The following is a 21,550-nucleotide window of genomic DNA, read 5'->3' as shown; positions in this document are numbered from 1 at the left end:
ATTGAAAGCTTGCACCTCCACGTCCAGCACAAGAACAATTTTTATTGGCTGCTTTGGTGTATAGGAGGACACTAAGACTTGTTATCAAGCATAAACCACACCAAGTTTCATTTTCTTCACACCACCTGATCTTTGAGGTCTAGTTAAACCAGTCAAGAATAATACAAAGGAAGACGCTAAACAGAGACAAAGAATATTTTTCTGGTGTGAAAACATACTATGTATTCAATTCATCCTACAGACTAGAGTCTCCCAGAGGGTATAGGCTTTACTGGGGTTCTTCATGTAAATCTTAAAAGTTAAGCTGCTGACCAAATGTCTTGTTATTAGAACGTAGGCTCCCGGGGAAGGAAGATGATTTCTACAACGGACATCTGCTCTGAGCACCCACCTGCCATTTAGAAATGGTGGATTGGTTTCCATGCCCCTGCCTGTGAGGGTCAGCAGGGCCTGCAGTGTTGATTTTTAAGCTGCTGGGAGGTAGCTAGCACCACAAATGTCCATCCCGCTTGGTTAGTTGGTGGAATTTGCCTCTCTTGTCTCTCAGTGCTCCGTCCGGGACAAATACCCAGGGGAGACACCAAGAGCATCTTGTTCCTAAGACTTCCTGTAGATGATTCTTCCGTATTATGTCGGGACAGCAGCTTCCTTGTGATGTAACTCACGTGCCCTTCATTCAAAGAGCATCATTTAGTGGACTGCTGAGGGGCTCACTGGGTACCAGCCTTTGCTTCTGAGCCAACGGGCCTGGGTTTGGTCCCCAGACTCCAAGCAGTGGAGAGAGCCCACTCGGGTAGACTTGCTGCACCTTCGCCTATGGACCGTGGTGCACACAAGTGCGCACACACACAAGTGCGCACACACACAAGTGCGCACACACACACACACACACACACACACACACAAAATAAAGCCCTGTAGTAGAATTTGCTGATGAATAAAACTTAGTAGTCGTTAGAATAACTTCAGCTGTCAGTAACCATCAGTTAATTTTAGGACATTTTTGTTACTCTCGAAGAAGTCCTGGACTGTATGCAACATTTGCTCTCCATTTTCTGTCTCCATTTTCTCTCACTTGTTGTCAGACACTAATCCACTTTCCCTACTGATTGGAAATCTGCTTGTCCAAACATTTTGCATAGACAAGGTCTTATAGTATATGACATTCTGTGGCTGGCTTCTTCCGTCTAACTTGGGCTTTAGACTTAAATGCATTCTTTTAAATATATGGATATATATATATATATATATATATATATATATATATATATATATATGGAGATGATGTATTTGTTTATGCATCAGAGTTAGGTATGAAAACCTATTTGAATCCATATTTAAAGTCATTGCCTACTTTCCTTTCTGTATTTATGTGTGTGTGACTCTGTGTGTGTGTGTGTGTGTGTGTGTGTGTGTGACTCTGTGTGTGTGTGTGTGTGTGTGTGTGTGTGTTTCTGGAGGTCAGAGAAGTAAGTTCTGTCCCCCATGTGGATTCCAGGGATTGAACTCAGTTTCTCAGATTTGGCAGTGAGCTCTGTTACCCTCTAAGTCAACTTGCCAACCCCATTGTCTACTTTTCAACTAGCTTTCGATATTGTGATATATTTTCTAATGTGCTGTGGCTTGTAGACTTAATGTCAATTCCCTTACAAGGTAGATGATCTGAAAGACAGTGGGGCCTGGGAGGCAGCTCAGCGGCTGAGACTGTGCTGCTCTTGCAGAAGGCCCGAGTTCAGTCCCCACCTGGCAGCTCCATCGGATCTGATAGCTCCTTCAGATATCTGTGTGCATCGGCATCTGTGTGCCCACACCCGTGGTCTCCACTCATGCACACTCACTGTTTATGTGCATATGTACAATTGTAATATGTTTGCCCCATTTTGTTCCTTTTCCTAATTCTTCTTTTTCCTCTCCTCCATTGAATAATTCCATCACTGCTGTTGGAAAAGAGTCAACTGTGCGTTGAGAGATGGCTCTGAAGCACTGCTCCCCAACTGCACACACCTATGTGCAGGATCTGATTCTGGCCTCAGTTTGGTTCCACTCCACACCTTTCTTCATGTGCCAGTATTCTGCTGACCTCATTACTTTAGCCTTGCATTTAGCTGCAGGCGGGAAGGGTGGGTTTTCACATTTGTCCATATTGTTTTGACTATTACATGTCCCTCAGTTTCCATAGAACTTTTATGAAGGCTATGTCCACTCTGGCAAGGAAGTAGAGAGGGACAGCGACGATTCAAAACATTAATATTTTTCCTCTTCTTCAGCCATGAAGCCTATGCCTGAGGAGATGCCTAATGTTCCTTCTCTGCCTTATTCCCTCGAGGGAAAGAATCTCTTGCTGACCCCTAAGCTAGGCTGGTGGCCAGCAAGCTCCTGACACACTCTAGGCTCCTCCCACTTGCCAGAGTTACAGGGGCACACATGGTCACATTGGCTTTTTATGGGACTGCTGGGAATTCAGAATCAGGTCCCCATATCTACAACGGAAGGTGCTCTGACCCACAGAACCCCTCACAACGCTTCCTTCAGTTGTCTTTCATCTCCGTTTAGTGTGGTGTTTTAAGTGTAACACTCCCTCATGGGTTCCAGTGTTTGAACACTTGGTCTGTGTGTTCACTCGGATGGTGCTGCTTTGTGGGCTGGTTTGGGATGGCCTTGCTGAAGAGAACAAGGCACTGAAGGGCAGGGTTTCAGAGTTGCAAGTATCACCCTGCTTCCATGAGGCTCTCTGCTTCATGCATTCAGTTGAGGATGTGAGCCCCTCAGCTCTGGTCACGATGTCTGCTGCCATGACTCTTGGCCTTGATGGGCTCTTCACTCTGAAACTGTTAGCTCAAAAAACCTATTCCTTCTGTGAATTTATCTTGGTCAATGGCTTTTTAATCACAGAAACAGAAAAGTGACGAATGCATGTAGCCCCTCCCACTTAGAGAAGTCAGTTCTCTATTGTGTGGCATGTTCCTTAAATGACTTAAATGTATCTCTCCTGGTTACACAGGAGCATCTGTCTGTGTGTAGAGACACCTTCGATATCTGGGAGTTCACATCTCTGTCTTAACTGCCACTCACTCCTCATACAGAGACTCAAAGCCAATCATACAGGAGATAAAAAGTCCTTTTCAAGTCCTTTCCTAAGTATGGCCTTCTAGCTCTTCAGAGGTATTAACAAGGGTCTTTTCAAAGTATCTCGCTGTCATCGTCAACAGACTTTACAAGCATTTGGCCATATTTAAGCTCAGCTCTCTGGTATTACCATGTCAAATGATATGTATGTCAAATATTTGCCTGCAGCCAGGCTGCTCACCGTGAGGGCTTTGAGTCAGAAGACACTCGTTCTGCTGTCTCAGCATAGCTTTGCTGAGAACCGAGGAAAGAGTAGGCTGGGGAGGCTTGTGAGGGGTTCCAGATCCACACTGCTTCTTCAGCCATGGCTGAGCTGTGAGGTTTATGGCTCCATAACCTCCAGGCATATTGTTTTTAAAGTCTTCCTTGAGGCTGGGGGGAAAGGGCTGGGACTTCTGAAGTTGGGATACCATGGAAGTCCCCTGTTTCTACTGAGATTGTTTTTTAAAGCATGACTTGAGTTGTTGGTCATGGTGAGACAGCTTTCAGTGTAATGACGAAGTAGACGTTAGCACTTTTGCTATGATGTCTTTGCTCTTATGGATAGATAGAAAATGGATCTTAAAGGACGGTAGTTAGATCACCATAACTCTCTTTATTTTCCACTTGTATTTCCTTGTGGGACAGATGAGACCAGAAGCGCATGTCAAAATGCCTGGGACACAGTGAAGAGGTTGATTTAGGATGAGGAGTTTTAAGTAAAGGAAGTGGACATTCACCATTGTTCCTTTGTTTTCACTGGTGCAGTGAGATGTGTAAGCCTCTGTAGCTGGTGGGAGTAGGTGGGCCACAGCAGACCATGGTAAGGAATCACATGTTCAGACAGACAGGGGACTCTCTGTGTGAGATGAGACTTTGCTACACAAAGATCAGATGATTGTTCAATGAGGACCCATGGCCCAGTCATTGCTCCTCATAGGTTGTGTCTGGGTTAAAATGGGAATGCTAATTTGTACTCATATCCTTTGCTTTTTGTAACTGATAATGCCTCATAAACTATAGCAATTCTTTCTGTTAAGAGTTGGTGCAGCGTTTAAAGTCTGCTACATAAAATCATAGACCCCCATTTACTCAGCACATCCACGGCAGGAAACAGTTCACATCCAAACAATACTCAGATGAGGCATCTCTGTCTCCTTGGTGACTGAGTCCATCGGGGGAAGATTCAGTAAACAATTCCATGCATCATGGTACTCACAGCCCCTTACAAGCTGGGAATGTCATCAGTAGATAGTTCCAGTGCGAACACAAAATGTTGACCCTCAGAGTTGCAGTGCTTTCCCCACTCCCTGTACTGTCTATCCAGTTTGCAAACCATATTCACACTCTGCACAGAGCAAAGCACCTTGCGAAAACACACGGTTGTGAGATTTCCAGCTATGTAAGATGCTGAGGGCTTAACTGACCTCTTCAGAATAAGCTCTGGGCAATGCCTGTCTCCTCTCAAGATCACTTAAGGACAGGTCACTCCTAGTGGAAAGCAGAGTGAGCTCAGGAGTGAACTGTTGGCAGAATCTCAGCAGCCAGGGTAGAGCAGGATGCCCTGTGCAGATGATGACCAGCAATCTCAGAGGACCCGTCCACTGAATCCCATTTGGAAATCAAGGAACACCTTGTGGCAAAAAGATAGCAAAACTGCAAGATTTTACTGTTCTGTGTTGCACAGATAAAAGGCCTACTCTCTCCAGAGCCCACAGCATGCAGAACACACTGTTACAAGCCCATCTTACAGGTGGTGGTTTGAAGGCTTCTTAAGACCACTGTGAAATCATAGGATTCTATGCTGGGCTGAAACAGCATACATGGGCCAACATCTTCCACCCAAGAGAAAGGCAATCCAAGGAAGGTGGAGGAGGGGCCTCCCCAGGACTTTCTGTTGTAGGCACTAAATAGAGAAGTAGATCCCAAGGAACACAGTTGGAAAATCAGTGTAGCTAGGAATGTATGGCTACTGGTACGAGTATTCATCAGGGGAGTTACTCAGACACCTTGCCGAATCACTAGTGTTTCATTCTAAGTCTAGTGTAGAAAACCTAAAGACACTATTAAGATGCTGGCCTCCATTTGCGTGGCATGTCCTTCCCTAGAGAAAGTTGTTGATAGCTGAAGATTCCTGGATTGAAAACTAGTCTGCCCGTCAGGTCAGGGAAATGACTCAGTGGGTAAAGAGCTCACCATAGGAACCTGAGGACCCGAGTTTGATCTTCAGAGTCTGTAAAAGCTGAGCCCAGCAGCATGAGGAAGGGATGTGGAGATTTAGGAAGATGCCTCCATATGTACTCCTACACGGGCACAGGCGTGTCCATGCATACAAAATTCTAGCTGGGTTGCCACATCAATATTCTGCAAATACGAGTCTATTTCAGTAGTGTCTGTATGGGTGCTGTTCAGTTATGAGTACCTAATATCGATGCGGGTGTCCACTCACCCATTAAAGTGCTGTCCTTTCTTCTTGCAGTACCTTGGCAGGTTACAATGGCACCATCTTCGCATATGGGCAGACGGGCAGTGGCAAGACATTCACCATCACAGGCGGGGCTGAGCGCTACAGTGACAGAGGCATCATCCCGAGGACCCTGTCGTATATCTTTGAGCAGTTGCAAAAGGTAAAGGGGGAGGGGAGGAGATGCCATAAGGCATTCTGTACTGTGCCTGCTCGGGGATGTGGGGCTATAGAATTCCTCTGGCTTTCATCGTTAAAGAAAGGTGAGGATGTTGCCGGGATGTAGAAATTATGAAGGTGCTTCTCTTGTCAGGATAGGACGACGGCAAAGGCTGAGGATCCGTGTGCGATGCCTACAGGGCTTAAAGGCAAATGACAACTTGTGGTAGAGTGGGGGTGGGAATGGTGGATGCTCCTGTGTCTGGCATGTGGCCCTGTGTGTGAGGTGGTGTAGCAGCTGATGTTGGAGACCCTCTATTGCTCTCCACTGATTATTTTTTTGAGACAGAGTCTCTCACTGGACCTGAGCTCATTGATTTGACTGGCCAGTCGGTGATTTCTGGGGATGTCCTTCCCTTCCTCCTAACCCAGCATGAGGGGTGTCCACCTTATGCCAGGTCACATGGCTACACCACCACATCTAGCTCTTCTCATGGGTTCTGGGGATCTGAGTTCCGATCTTCACACGTGCACAGCCAGCACTTTGCCCACTGAGCCATCGTTCTCCAGCCCCCTTATGTGGATTTTTAATACAACAGTTATCATAACTAGCAAACATGGCATCTTTATTCCCATTTCATAGTTGGAAAAACCGAGCCTCTACTGCTGTGTTTTTCTCTGGGTCCGCAGCTCTGTAGGCAGCTGCTTCCTTGCCTCGCCTCCACGTCCTCTCCAGCTCACATTGGCTTTGTTTTGTTGGCTGTGTTTAAGTCCATTTCCTGAGATGAGTCACTTCACGTCTGTGGGTTTCTGCCTGCATTTTCTGAAAGTAAGGACTGAACTGCTCTGCAGGCTTCTCTGTCTCCCGTCCAGCTCCAGCAAGTCCCTGAGTTCTGTATAAATGTCTAACCGGGCTGTTGTAACAGTCACTGCGGAATTCCCTACTGAGTGCTATTTGCATTTTGAGTCTCGAGGACAGGAAGAAGTTGCTGAGATCTGCATAATTCTAATTGCCATCCATAAAGCAGCAATTACCCATTAGTTCAGCTCCTCCCTCAGTGGCCCAAGTGCGCCAAGTCCATGTGCCAGAGAATGTGGAGGGGAGGGCTGAGTGGAGGGCGTGCCTCACCCGGAGCCCTCCTCACTTCCACGTGTGTTCCTGACACTACCTGTCTGGCCTGGCATACACACGTCACAGGCAGGGGCTGTAATTTCCAATAGTTACTGTTGCCGTGGACCAAAGTGGAAGGCTGTCATCTTCAACAGATGGGCAGGGCTGTGTAGGCTGTCAGGGTTCTGAGGCCATGTGTCACTGATGGCATGTGATTTCTTGTTCCAATGTCACAGAGCTGCTGTGAGGGGACAGAATTATGGTATTTTAAGATCTTAAGCTAGAAAGATGGCTCAGTAGTTAAGAGCATGCCCTGCTCTTGCACAGAACTTGAGTTTTATTCTAAGCGTGATCTCAGTCTGCTTACAACTGTCTATAACTCCAGCTCCAGGGGACTCGATGCCCTCTTTCAGCCTCTGCAGACACCACATTCTCATACACATACACACACATACACACACACACACACACACACACACACACACACACACACAGACAATTAAGAATAATAAAAACAAATCTTTGAAGTTCTTGGCACACAAAGTATGCTTAGTTCATGGTCATTACTACCATGCAGTAATAGTCACATATGCAAATGTCTGACAATTGTTCCCACACTCATGAATATTCATATGTGTATATGTGTCCAAAGGATACATGAGTTTCAGAAAACCTTTTGAAGCTCCCAGAGCCAGTGAGCCCAATTTCCTTAATCAGAAAAAGTAAATTCTCTTCTAACGGTTTTGTCTTCTAAAATATTCTCTGTGGCTACCAAAGATCAGCTCTGGAAGTCCACCAAGCATCCAGAACACTGACTACCTACCTGTCAGGGTTGTGGGGAGAGCCCTCTGACGTTGATGTCGCTCTAATTCGTTGGTTACTTCTGAATAACTTCAAGTAATTTCCCGGGGTTGGAGAAAGTCCACCAGACTAACACACAGACAGGGGAACTGGCAGGGAACAGTTTCTGCCACGGGCCACATCACATTTGTTGTAACACAGAGAATTGTGCTAAAACCAACCTGGCAACTTAAAGAGCCCATGAAGTGTGTCTAGAAAAAACAGACCGAGCCCAGAGGTCCCTGCTGATTGTCTCAGACTGGAGAACTCATTGCAAGACTAAGGCCAAGTCTTTCTTCAAGACAAACCAGTGCATCCTCTGCGGTGAAAGGCCTGTGAGTGGCGATGCATTTCCACTGGGTTTAAAGGTTCAGTTTGCTTCAGAAAGCCCTTCTCCTTATGTTGGGGCATCGTGAGGCTCAGACTGTTTGGGGCAGAAGACACATGTGTTACATTATAGTCTGGCAACCCAGATGCTGACATGGACCAAGAAAGGTAGCTGGCCACATCACTCAGTGCGATCTCAGTAAAGCTGCAGGAGAAATGGAAACTGGAGAAGCCAAACACACTGTCCTTCCCCCAGGCAGTGGGCCTGCCATTTTCCTGACTCAATCCTGCTCGTAAAGAAGAGAGTTCTCCATTGCAGATGATGGTGCAAGTGCCCTGTTCTCTTCTCGTGTCCTTTCTCTTTAAACCCCTGTGTTGTTTTAGCTGCTTCCATTGCGGCTGTGATGGAATAACCAACAAGACTGCTAGAGGTTGATCGTGCCTCACCGTTTGAGGCAGTAAGTACACCATATGGGAAGGGCATGGTGGTGGGAGCATAACATGGCGGTCAGTCACGTCATGTCCCCAGTCAGGAAGCAGAATTACGACTGCTAGTGCTCAGTCCCTTCCTCGCTTCCCTCTCCTGATTCACTTCAGGACTGCAGCCCATGGGAAGGTGCCATCCACATTCAGGGAGGGTTTTCCTTCTCCAGTTCTACAGCTCAGGAAACCACTGCATAGACATGCTCAGTGTCTCCTAGGTGACTGAAAATCTCAAGTTGACTGCACAGATTACCCGTCACCCTTGTCATTTAGTGGTTTCGAGACATGATATTTGAAAACAGTTATCAACACCAGTGACAGTGACAGAGACAGAGGCAACCGCCCCAGTGGTTCCTTGGTGCCTGGGTATTTTGGGTAGGACTTGAAATGTAGACACTCCTCTCTCATGGTACTTTTGCAAGATCCTGTGTTATTTCATAAATCATGATTAGCGTGAGACCCTGTTAGGAGCAGGACTACTCTTGCAGAGGATGGAGTTGGAGGTCCAGCATCCACATTGGGTGGCTCACAACTGCCAGCTCCAGGTCCAGGGATCTGATGCCCTCTTCTGGCCACTGTGGGTACCTGCACTCATGTGTATATACACAGAGTAAATTATTAAATATTTTTCAAAGAATCTAAAATTCCGAGTAGTGGGAAAGTAAAGGAAATGAATTATGGTCAAGGATGGAAACTTCTTTGCAACCGATGTCTTTGCTCTCTCATGGACAGACTGTTCACAGGATGTAAGTTTGTTTTTTTCTTAGTAGCCTTTTGTGTGTGTGTGGGGGGGGGGATCTGGAAAGTTAAAAAATAATGTATTGTTCAGTTCTACAACCAACTTGGCTCACTATATTTTATGTATAATGTGGAACCAATAAAACTAACAGACTGAAGTTACTTGTAATCATGGATATTGGCTATTACAAGAAAAAAACCATTCATGCAGATGGCCGCAGCAACTCGAAAGTGTCACGAGCTGCAAATCTAAACCATATAACATGCAATGGTATGGGAGGGGTGCTGTGAGCAGAGTCGGGAGACAAACAGCGCTCTCTCTCCAGCCAAACAGTTGTTTTCAGTCATTAAACAATGCCTTCTCCTTCCCCAATCAGGACAGCAGCAAGATCTACACCACACACATTTCTTACTTGGAAATCTACAATGAATGTGGCTATGACCTGCTGGATCCAAGACATGAAGCCTCCAAACTAGAAGATCTGCCGTGAGTAGCTAACAAAGAGCAGCAGGAAATGGTTTTCAGATGCTCGTTTCCATTGTTGCCTTTGAAATGGGCCGCGTTTCTGGTCTCGATCGTAATTAGCAAATACCGGCTAGCAACATCTTTCCATAATGGGCAGGCATGATAGGATCTCGGATTGCTCGAAACTCAGGAGAGTGCAGTGAGTGAACTCAGTGGGCACTGGAGATTGGGGGCAGCACTTCACCCCTGCCACAGGAAACCCATGTATTCCTTTAATCACCCCCTTCTTCCAAAAACATTATTCAATTTATGCAGCAATAAGATAATCTGAGAGAAAAATAAAAGTGGAAGTTTTCCCTCAAAATCCTCTCTGCTGTCATTAGAACTGACATCCGTAGCCCTTTGATCAGATCAACACCAGTTGTTTGCAGTGAAATGCAGTCTTCAGATCTGTCGACAGCCGATGCTCCCCTGCCAGGGGTCACACAGCCCTGCTGTTTGTTTGAAAACCGGCCTGAGTTGGAGGAGCAGTGGGTAATCATCCGTGTGCTTCTGTCCAGGTGTTTATGTACCTGAAGTTGCCTATAGCCGAGGAAAAATGTTTTAAATGTTTCAAAGATTCATTTTGTGTGTGTGTGTGTGTGTGTGTGTGTGTGTGTGTGTGTGTGTGTGTGTATGTATGCACGTGCGCACATGAGTGCAGATACCAGGGGGAGCCAGAAGAGGGTGTCTGATTACTCGGGGCTGCAGATACAGTGGCTGTGAACTGCATGGTGTGGCATGGGTGCTGGGAACTAAACGTGCGCCCTCTGGAAGGGTGGTGTGTGCCTTTGATTACTCAGCTGTCTTTCCATCACCCGCATATATTAATATATTTCTTATAAAATACTCTGAAACCATTTAGAAATACCTAGGAAGTTTTGGTGAAAAGGAGTACATGCAAGTTTTATGTTCAATAGCCAAGTTATTCAATTAGTTAGAAATTGAAAAGATAGAATAAAATAGTTTATGATCCATATACTCTTTTTTTTCCCATCAGAGAGTTTAATTCAAAAAGATGCTTTAAACAGTTAAGTGTTACAGGGAGCTGAGTAAACGCTGACAGAGAATGGTAGGCCCCTCCCAAGCACCACATGCGAAGCATGGCCTTGTAAAACATAACTGCTTAAGCCAGATGGTGAGTGCCCTGGCTAGTTTATGTCTGCACAGCCAGAACCACCAGAGAGAAGCCACCCTCGATTGAGAAAATGCCTCCATAGTATTGGGCCATAGGGAGTTTTCTTTTTTCTTTTTCTTTTTTTATTAATCATTCCATTTGTTTACATGTTAAATGATATCCCACTTCCTGGTTACCCCCTCCACCAACCCCCACCCCACATCTGCCCTCCAGCCTCCCCTTTGCCTCTATGAGGGTGCTCCCCACCCACACTCTCCTGCCCCACCCCTCCAGCATCCCCCTAAACTGGGGCATCAAGCCTCCCCCAGACCAAGGGCCTCCCCTCCCGTTGCTGTCAGGAAAAGCCATCTTCTGCTACATATGTATCTGGAGCCATGGATCCCTCCAGGTACGCTCCTTGGTTGGTGGTCTAGACTCTGGGAGAACTGGGTGGTCAGGCCAGCCTATGTTATTCTCCCAATGGGGTTGCAGTCCCCCTCCACTCCTCCAGTCCTCCCACCAGCTCCCCCACCAGGTTCCCTGAGCTCTGTCTGATAGTTGGCTCCAAGCATCACATCTGCATTGGTCAGTTGCTGGCCAGGCTTCCTCAGGAACTGCCACACTAGGTTCCTGTCAGCAAGCACCTCTCGACCATGGCAACAGTGTTGGGTTTGGTGTCTGAAGGCATGATGGGGCCTCACATTTCCATGGTGTCTTGGACCTCCAGTGGGCTAGCCCCAGTTCCTCATAACCCCACCCCCACTATATTTTTGTTCAATTTCCTGACCCTCTCACATCTCCAGATCCTGATGCTGCCACCCTTATTTCCTGTGCCTTCTTCCTCCCTCCCAGGTCCCCCCTCCCTCCACCTCCCACAATCGGCCTGTTGCCCCCTCATTGCAGGACTGAAGCATCCACACCCTGGGCTTCCTGCCTTCTACATTCCACATGTTCTGTAGGTTGTCTTATGGGCATTGTGGGCTTTGGGGCTAATATCCACTTATCAGTGAGTGCACACCACGTGTGTTCTCTTGTGTCTGGGTTACCTCACTCAGGATGACATTTTCTAGTTCCATCCGTTTGCCTGAGAGTTTCATGACATCATCGTTTTTAATCTCTGTGTAGTACTCCACTGTGTAGACGTACCACATTTTCTGTGTCAGTTCTGCTGAGGGACATCTGAGTTCTTTTCAGCTTCTGGCTATTATAAATAAGGCTGCTATGAACATAGTGGAACATGTATGTGTCCTTGTTGTATGTTAGAGCATCTTTTGGGTGTATGCCCAGGAGTGGTATAGCTGGGTCCTCAGTTAGAACTATTTCCAATTTTGTCAGGAACCCACCAGACTGGTTTCCAAAATGTTTTCACCACCTTGCAGTCCCACCAGCAGTGGATGAGTGTTCCTCTTTCTCCACATCCTCGCCAACATCTGTGTCGTCTGCGTTTTTGATCTTAGCCATTCTGACTGGTGTGAGGTAGAATCTCAGGGTTGTTTTGATTTGCATTTCCCTGATGACTAAGGATGTTAAATGTTGCTTTAGGTGTTTCTCAGCCATTCCATATTCCTCAGCTGAGAATCTTTGTTTTGCCCATTTTTTTAAAAAAAAGGATTATTCGATTCTCTAGAGTCTTAACTTCTTGAGTTCTTTGTATATATTGGATATTAGCCCTCTATTGGATGTAGGATTGGTAAAGATCTTTTCCCAATCTGTGGGTTGCCGTTTTGTCCTAACCACAGTGTCCTTTGCCTTACAGAAGCTTTGCAATTTTATGAGATCCCAGTTGTCGATTCTGGATCTTAGAGCATAAGCCATTGGTGTTTTGTTCAGGAAATTTTCCCCAGTGCCCATGTATTCGAGACTCTTCACCACTTTTTCTATTAGTTTGAGTGTGTCTGGTTTGATGTGGAGGTCCTTGATCCACTTGGACTTAAGCTTTGTACAGGGTGATAAGCATGGATCGATCTGCATTCTTCTACATGCTGACCTCCAGTTGAACCGGCACTATTTGCTGAAAATGCTATCTTTTTTCCACTGTATTATTTTAGTTTTTTGTCAAAGATCAAGTGACCATAGGTGTGTGGGTTCACTTCTGGGTCTTTGATTCTATTCCATTGATCTACTTGCCTGCATTTGTACCAATACCATACAGTTTTATCACTATTGCTCTAGCATACCTTGAGGTCATTCCTATATTCTTATATTAACATTGGTTGAGGTGTTTCGTGTGTCACCCTTTTATCTTTACATAATTGCAGAGATGGAGTCAGGAAAGAGAACAATTATTTGTATTATAAAAATTGGCTTAATAATGATGAGAGAAGACAGATCACCAACTCTATGGAAGAAAATAACTTTGCAAAAGGAGAATAAAGCTTACTTTTAAAAAGTTAAAACTTTTTTACTGTGAATAGGAAGAGAGGTGTTAGACATAGGGCATGGTTGGGAAGACTGTGTGCTGTGCATGTTGTCTGACACCAAAGTTCACGTGTCAAACCCTAATAACCTGTGTGATGGTGTTAGGACATGTGCAGGTCATTACGGTGCAGCATACTTATTGTCTTTGTAAAAGAGTTGCTGTCCTTATAAATGGCTGTGAATTTGGCCAGTCTACAACATTGGGGACTCCAAGAGAAGTTGGTAGCTTGTAGTCCAGAAGAGGGCTGAGCTAAAACCTTGATTGGGACTTTGAGCCTCTATTCCTTTGAGAAACATTTCTATTGCTTATGGTCTGCCCGGTATATTTACTGTCCCAGCAGGCCAGATGCACTGTAAAAAGGTGTCTAGATGTCATGTGAGAGAAGTTCCTGAAGCCCCTGGAACCAGTTTGAGGAAGAGCCTGAATGCCAGGCTTCTGGTTTGAGGTTCATTTCAGTTCTGATCAACTTATTGTTTTATAGTCTCCAGGTTGACCTATAGATCTCCAGTTTAAATATTGTTTAGATGTGTTTTCAATATATTTAGAAGGCAGTTCGATACCATTTTCATTTTGCGAAATAATTGTAATAGGTTCACCTGTAGGAGCTATAAGCATCATAGTCAGGTTTCTCCTTGGCCAGGTTTGTAGTGGGCCTCAAATAGAATAAAAAAGCCATTGGTTACACCCATAACATTAGTGCCACTGTCATGCCCTTGTGAGTATCTTGGTCAGTCATTATTGTAGCTAACAGGGCTCACAACTGGATAAGACTATTGATTACTTTTCTCCACTAGCAGCTTGCATGATACCTTCCAAACCTATGAAAGCCGACTATCAGCGAGAGCATTTCCAGGTTAATTCCAGCTTGATTTCTTGAAGTCCGGTGACCAAAGCATGCTGTGTCCTTAGCAATAGGTGTTACTATCAATTTCTGTTGAGAAACTAAGAATGATGGCAATGTCCTGCATTGACTCAGGGACATTAAAGATTGCTTTCAATTTCACTCATCAATACCCAACAGTCTGCAGACGTTGAGCAATCCCAGGAGAGAAGGGGCTGTCTCTGATGAACAGAGAAGAGAGATAAAACTGAGATACTTAGAAAGGAAGGAAGGAAGGGAAGGAAGGAAGGAAGGAAGGAAGGAAAGAAAGAAAGAAAGAAAGAAAGAAAGAGAGAGAGAGAAGGAAAGAAAGAAAGAAAGAGAGAGAGAGGAGGAAAGAAAGAAAGAGAAAGAAGGAAGGAAGGAAGGAAGGAAGGAAGGAAGGAAAGTGGTGGAGGAAGACTATGATCCAGATGGATTATCCTTTGACCCTCAAATCTGACTGAATTAGAACTGAAAGGTGAACCACCAAAGGTTGCTTTTGTCATTGTTGCCTGGGACCTAAGATTCAGAGACGTTTGATTTACCCAGCAATTTCAGAGCAATTAATTGGCAGCTTAGCAACGGGCTTCCCTGCTCATATGTAGCAGATGTGCAGCTTGGCCTTCATGTAGGTCCCAAACAACTGGAGCAGGGGCTCTCCCAAAAGCTGTTGCCTGTATGTCGGGTATATTCTCCTAGCTGAGTAGCCTTGTTTGGTCTCAGTGGGCTGTGATCACCTAGCCCCCCAGAGACTTGATGTGGCAGAGTAGGGGGATACCCAGGGGGCCACCATCCTCTCAGAGGAGAAGGGAGTGGGGAGAAAGGATTGTGGGAGGGGGTGACTGGGAGTCGGGGCAGTGAGTGGGATGTAAAGTGAATAAACAGAAAATAAAATAAAGTAAAATAAAATCCAGATATTCTCACTTTCATGCTAGAGTGGCAAGAGGGGTTTTAAAAAGTATTTATACACTGGGGCTATGAGAATTAAGGTGTCCATTAAAAGGATTTCCATCAAAAACTTGAGAAGGTGACAACGAAGACTTTGCAGATATGACTTTGGGTCTGCAATACCACACTGTCTGTATATATTTATAATAAAGTCTTCTGAGGTGGCGTGTGTATGGCAAGGAATATGTCTCTCTTGGCTTTGTAGCCTCCCTAGTGTCAATGCCTTAATATTTTTAAATTATCTATGTGGCTGGGGAAGGGGCTCCACTGTTAAAGTGCTTGTCACGCGAGTGGGAGGACCAGAGTTCAGATCCACAGAACCCCATCAACGCAGCGTAGTTGTGTTGGCCTGTCAGTAATCTGAGCCTCAGAAGGCAGAGACAGGCTCTCTGGAGCAAGCTGCCAGGAGAGTAGCCACATTGGCAAGCTCTGAGTTTGACTAAGAGACCCTCCCCCAGTGAGTAAGGTGAAGAGCAATGAAGAATGATTCCCAACTTCAACCTTGCACACAGCCACATGCATGGGTGCACATTTGCATGCATATCCACACATGGCAAACATGCTTGTACACACATGCACATATGAAAATGGAAAAAGAGAAAATTACTTATTAAATTGAAACCAAAGGGTTGAAACTACGAGGGAGACGAGGAGGTGCAGAGCCCAAATCATGCCCATGGGTCCACTGTACAGTGTGAGGTTTGGTCAGGATGAGAAAAGACATCACTCTCTAAGTAATAGGATACACGCACGTAGTAGAAACAAAAATCTTCAGCTAGAGTCTTACACAGATTCTTTCATTTTCTGTTTCTTTATACAGTGTAGGAAGTGGGTCAAATACCATTTATCAATCTTCTACTGTCTAACATCTAGAGCTCAAGGACTGGTGATGTTCACAGTGTGAAACTTTCTTGGTGATTTTTCTCCATTTCACACAAGAACAGTGATCTGGATAACTCTTAATGTTCCCCACCTGAAAAGAACATGGAGAGTGATTCCATTCTCCGAATGCTCTCTGCATCCCTGAGCTGCATTCTTCCCGTGTCCTCTGCATCCACGAGCTGCATTCTTCCCGTGTCCTCTGCATCCCTGAGCATGCATTCTTCCCGTGTCCTCTGCATCCATGAGCTGCATTCTTCCTGTGTCCTCTGCATCCATGAGCTGCATTCTTCCCGTGTCCTCTGCATCTGAGCTGCATTCTTCCCATGTCCTCTGAATCTGAGCTGCATTCTTCCCGTGTCCTCTGCCTCCCTGTGCATGCATTCTTCCCGTGTCCTCTGCATCTGAGCTGCATTCTTCCTGTGTCCTCTGCATCCCTGTGCATGCATTCTTCCCGTGTCCCCTGCATCCGAGCTGCATTCTTCCCGTGTCCTCTGCATCTGAGCTGCATTCTTCCCATGTCCTCTGCATCTGAGCTGCATTTTCCCGTGTCCTCTGCATCCCTGAGCATGCATTCTTCCCATGTCCTCTGCATCTGAGCATGCATTCTTCCCGTGTCCTCTGCATCCATGAGCTGCATTCTTCCCGTGTCCTCTGCATCCATGAGCTGCATTCTTCCCGTGTCCTCTGCATCCATGAGCTGCATTCTTCCCATGTCCTCTGAATCTGAGCTGCATTCTTCCCATGTCCTCTGCATCCATGTGCATGCATTCTTCCCATGTCCTCTGCATCCATGAGCTGCATTCTTCCCATGTCCTCTGCACCTGAGCATGCATTCTTCCTGTGTCCTCTGCATCTGAGCTGCATTCTTCCCGTGTCCTCTGCATCCATGTGCATGCATTCTTCCTGTGTCCTCTGCATCTGAGCTGCATTCTTCCCGTGTCCTCTGCATCCATGAGCATGTGTGGAATTTATAGCAGCTCTCAGTCTGGTTGGGTGTTGGTGGCGATGTCATGGGCTTGAGAGACTAGCCTTCAGTGGCTTGTCTTTCATTACAGTATGACACTGCTGACCCAGGTTAGAGGTAAACTCCGTGCACATACACACAGAGACATATACATACATATGAATCAATGATAAAATAAACACACATACACATACATATATTACACCCACTACAAAAGTTAATGAAAGCAGTCATAGGCCTAAATACATAATTCAAAAATAAGAATCTAGAGGATGACATGGAAGGAAATCTAGGTGAATCTGCATTGGGCAATGAGTATTTAGATAAAACAGCAAAAGAAAAATTCATGAAAGAAAAATGCTGATAGGTTGAACCTCGTTAAAATTAATCTGCATGTTGTTCAGTGGAAGGCTCTTTCAGAAGGCCTGGTAGACAAGGCATGCAAAGACAATGATACAACACCTACTTGATAAAGAATTCAGAGCCCAAGCTGGAGCGACGGCTCCGTCCACAGGAGCTCTGGCTGCTCTTTCAGTTACTGAATTGGATTCCCAGCTCCCACTTGTCTGCTCACAACGTCCTGTCACTCCAGGGAATTCATCACTTCCTGGCTCCGCAGGCACTGTATGCACGCTGTGCACATATATTGCAGGCAAAACACACACACACAGACACAGGCACACACACACACACACACACACACACACAAGATAACACAGCTATAAAACTGGATTTATATGCAGAATAACTCAATACCTCTTAAAAGCCAGTAAGAATAAAGCAATGGACGATTTAAAATTGGACAAAAGACCTCAGCAGCCATATCTCTAAAGACTAAAGACACAGATGAAAAGTTAGCAGATGTGAGCAAGCTCAGCGCCATCTGTGATTAAAACAACACCGAGGGGCCACTGTGTGCCCACAAGAGTGGCTAGCGTCCCAGGGTCGGCCAATGCCGCAGGCTGGCAAGGTTGCAAACAATGGAAATTCTCACTGCTGCTGAGATATGGTCACAGCTGGGAGGCAGAAGCATCTTACAAAGCCAAGCATTCATCTCACCTCATCGCAGTCATGCGCCTCGATATTTACCCAGATGAGCTGCAAGCCTAGATTCACGCAAAGCCCGCTCTCAGGTGTAAAGCCCGCTCTCACGTGTAAAGAGTAGCTGCTTTAATGCTTGCCCCAGAGTGTGTGTCACCGTCATGTTCCTCTAGAGGACGAGGAGGAGACTATGGTATATCCACGCAGTGTTGTCCCTGCTTGTTGACACAGGGGAAGCTACCCCAAGTCACAGAAGACGCCTGCAGGCATATTGCCAGCACAAGGGTTGTTAAGAAAGCCTGCACGTCCTTCTAGCTGACATTCTGGAAAAGGCACAGTTATAGACAATAATGTGATCATGTGTGCTAGTGCATAAGAAGGAAGGTGGGGTGGCCAACAGAGGAATCAGTCGGTGGAACCAGTCTGTATGATTAGGTGGTTTGATTGCAGTAAATATATGATACTATACAGATGTCCAATCCCAGAGAATTCACAGCACAGAGGATGACCTCCTAATATGTTTAGCACAGAAACAATTCAGCAGCAGCAGAAAGAAACCAACATAGCCAGCAACTGGGATGAGTCTCCAGGAAACCTCACCTATGCTGCCTGACTCCATTTCTGCAACCTTCTTCTACCAGGATGCTGGAAATGGAGAACAGAGCCCTGGAGCAGAGCAGTCAGGCAGAGAGAGGGTGGGGGAGTTGTACAGGACCAGCCTCAGTCATTGAAGACTGCTCAGCTGTGGATACAGTGAGATCTCAGGCAGTATAAAGCTGTTAATATTCATAATCACACAGCAGCACAGTATGATAACGCGCTCTCAATTCCATTGTCCTGCCTGTGATTTGTTAACAGTTCACAAGGCTTTCTCACTGGGGGGTGGGTTGGGCTAGAGACGATGGCGCAGAGATCAGGAGCATGGACTGACTGCTCTTACAGAAATGGCAGCTCGCAACCACCTGTAACTCCAGTTCTGGTGAATCCAGTGCTCTCTTCTGGCCTCTGCAGGTGCCTGCATACATGTGATAGGCACACACACATGCACGCGCGCACACACACACACACACACACACACACACACACACACACACACAAACACACACAAAGTAAAATCATTTTAAAAAGTTGCTGTCATGGGGAAAAATAGGCTCCAGATTTGTGAGATTTTCCTGCAGCTGATAGGAATCTACATTTATCTTGAAGTGTGTAATTTTTTAAATGTAACCAGTCATATGCTTATATCTAGATATGCACACAAACATGCACATTATGTCTTTAGTCTATTCTATATTTAAGTAATCTTAAATGAAAATAGAAGATGCTTTTGAAAGTGCCTCATGTCACCTTGCTATAACGGGACAGTAGTTAGAGTTTAAGTGCGTCTCCTGAGGCAAAACAGGAGAACTGTTGGTCTTAGCTGTACAGAAAATAGACACCTTCCTTTGGTTAATTTTAGTCTTCCTAAATGGAAAGCATACCATTTAAGACTGTGATGATTTTCATGGCTGTTACTGTAAAAGAATCTCTGGCTGGAGAGATGCCTCAGTGGCTAAGGGTGCTTACTGATCCTTCAGAGGACCAAAATTCAGATCCAAGCACCCATGTTGGGTAGCTCACAGATGTCCATAACTCTAGCTCCAAGGGGGATCTGATGGCCTCTTGTGGCCTCTTTGGGACACACACACAACACACACAACACACCACATAAAATTAATCACAATACAACAACAACAAAACCACAAAAAGAATCAGTAGACTCTAGCATCCATCATTGGAATCTTGGCTAAAAGATACTGCACAGCTCTCTAATAGACACTTGTCCTAACAACCAAAACAATAACAGCAGCCATAAATTCCTGAAGGGAGTGGCAGTCTGTGGACAAGGCTATTGTGCAGTACACAACCTGTATGATTGAATGGAACCTTTGCAAGTTGACATTAAAATAAAGAAGAAAAAGAAGAAATCACAGGGTAGCGCTTGTCTGTACCATGAAAGCGGGGGTCCATATTCATGCCTGTAACTTCTGGGAACTTCCTGTCCAACAAGACAATGCTGGAATGCGGCGGAGCAGCTCTTTCATTGATGGCTTCCACTACTGAGAGCAAGAGCTTGGCTATTGTTCTTCCTGTGCCTTCCAGTAAGTTACAATGAGCCTACAAATTCCTTCTGAGTAGCCAAATGGAAATGATTGTGTTTATAGAGAAAATACGAAGCTTGTTGCTTCCCCATCATTAAGCAGGCTGGGTACACTTAGCAGAACTTTTCCACTTAGGTGTCCAACTCAGGACGATCGCTGACTTTTGCTTAAAATCTAAACATTTTAGAAACATTTTGTGGTGAAACTATTCACAGGCCCTCTCCAAGGAATCAAATAAATAGTCTGGTGGGTTTCCATCCTGGAAGTAGAATGTTTATTTAAGAAACACTAATACAGTCCTCTTGCAGGCCTGTAAAAATTGTAGTCAGAAGCGAGGGCTGGGCAGAGGCTGAGGAAATAATGACCACTGTGTGAGAAGGAGCATGAAGGAGAGGGGCCGGGGAAGGAAGCAGTTTGGGAAAAAACATTTACCAGTGATCTTCATTTTTCCCCAACCTTAACAATGCCGCCAGCAGTTGTGGAGTTGAGACCCTTCTCATATCCCAGTTAGCATCCAAGGTGAGAGGGAGTCTAGGCATGGTTTCCAGAGCCTGAGAGGGGGCGGGGCTGATAGGCTGGCAGGAAGGGCTCCTGGGAGACTGAGCGGGAGCAGGCCAGGCAGTGAACATCAATCCAAGGGGAGGTGCAGAACCCAGGAGAAACTCAGTGAAGAGGAGAGAGAGGAGAGAGAGAGAGGAGGGGGGCAGGCTCAAAGACTGCGCGGGAAGCTAGGCATGGTGGGACACATCTTTAATTCCAGAAGTCTGAAGGCATACACAGATCAATCTCTGTAAGCTCGAGGCCAGCCTGGTCAGCATAGCAAGTTTCAGGTGAGCAAGGGCTGCATAGTGAGACTCTGTCTCAGTAAAAACAAACCAACAAGTAAATATGACAGCACCAGATGCAGATGGAGTCTTTCTAGAATGCCCGTGAATGAGTACTGAGCAGACTACAAGAGACCCGTGGTCTTCAACATCAGCCAACACCTATGCCTGCCTTTCAAAACCTCTATTGACAAACAGTCAGAAGATACGAGAAACACAGCATCAAAAACAAAACAATTCTGAGACATAAAGACAGCAAAGTTATAACACACAGCTGAAACCACCCTGGAGGAAAACCAGGTACATGCTAATTGGATGCTAATTGGATTTTGACCAAGGCAGCAAAGCCAGACCAGCACCCAGCAGTAATGTAGGCATTTGATTGGTCCAGAGTAGCCACATTAGAGGTGAAAGCCATGAAGAGTCTAAACTTCACTCCCAAGGTACCAACAAAGAGCTAACACTTCTCTCCTCTCTCCTCTTCTGTCACTGCTCTACCCAGACACAACCCTAAATCAGTGACAGCAACGGCTGGTCTCTGCAGTGAGCCTGCTCTACACCCCTCAGTGCATGCTGGAGTTTCTGTTTAACTGGCACAGTGGCAGAGAACCCAGACGTCG

General features: G+C 45.7%; 1 protein-coding gene across 2 annotated transcripts in view; it reads left to right on the top strand.

The window, feature by feature from the left end:
- Kif6 (kinesin family member 6) overlaps positions 1–21,550 on the top strand; it is a 295,931-nt gene that overhangs the window by 53,394 nt on the left and 220,987 nt on the right. For both annotated transcript variants that reach the window (NM_001431181.1, XM_087564678.1), the window contains 2 exon segments: positions 5,585–5,732; positions 9,605–9,714. In NM_001431181.1, coding sequence (NP_001418110.1) covers positions 5,585–5,732; positions 9,605–9,714 — 258 coding nt within the window.

This window comes from Rattus norvegicus, chromosome 9 (genome assembly GCF_021556685.1).
Source record: "Rattus norvegicus strain SHRSP/BbbUtx chromosome 9, alternate assembly SHRSP_T2T, whole genome shotgun sequence".
NCBI lineage: Eukaryota > Metazoa > Chordata > Mammalia > Rodentia > Muridae > Rattus > Rattus norvegicus.
This window is presented reverse-complemented; position numbering and strand designations above follow the sequence as displayed.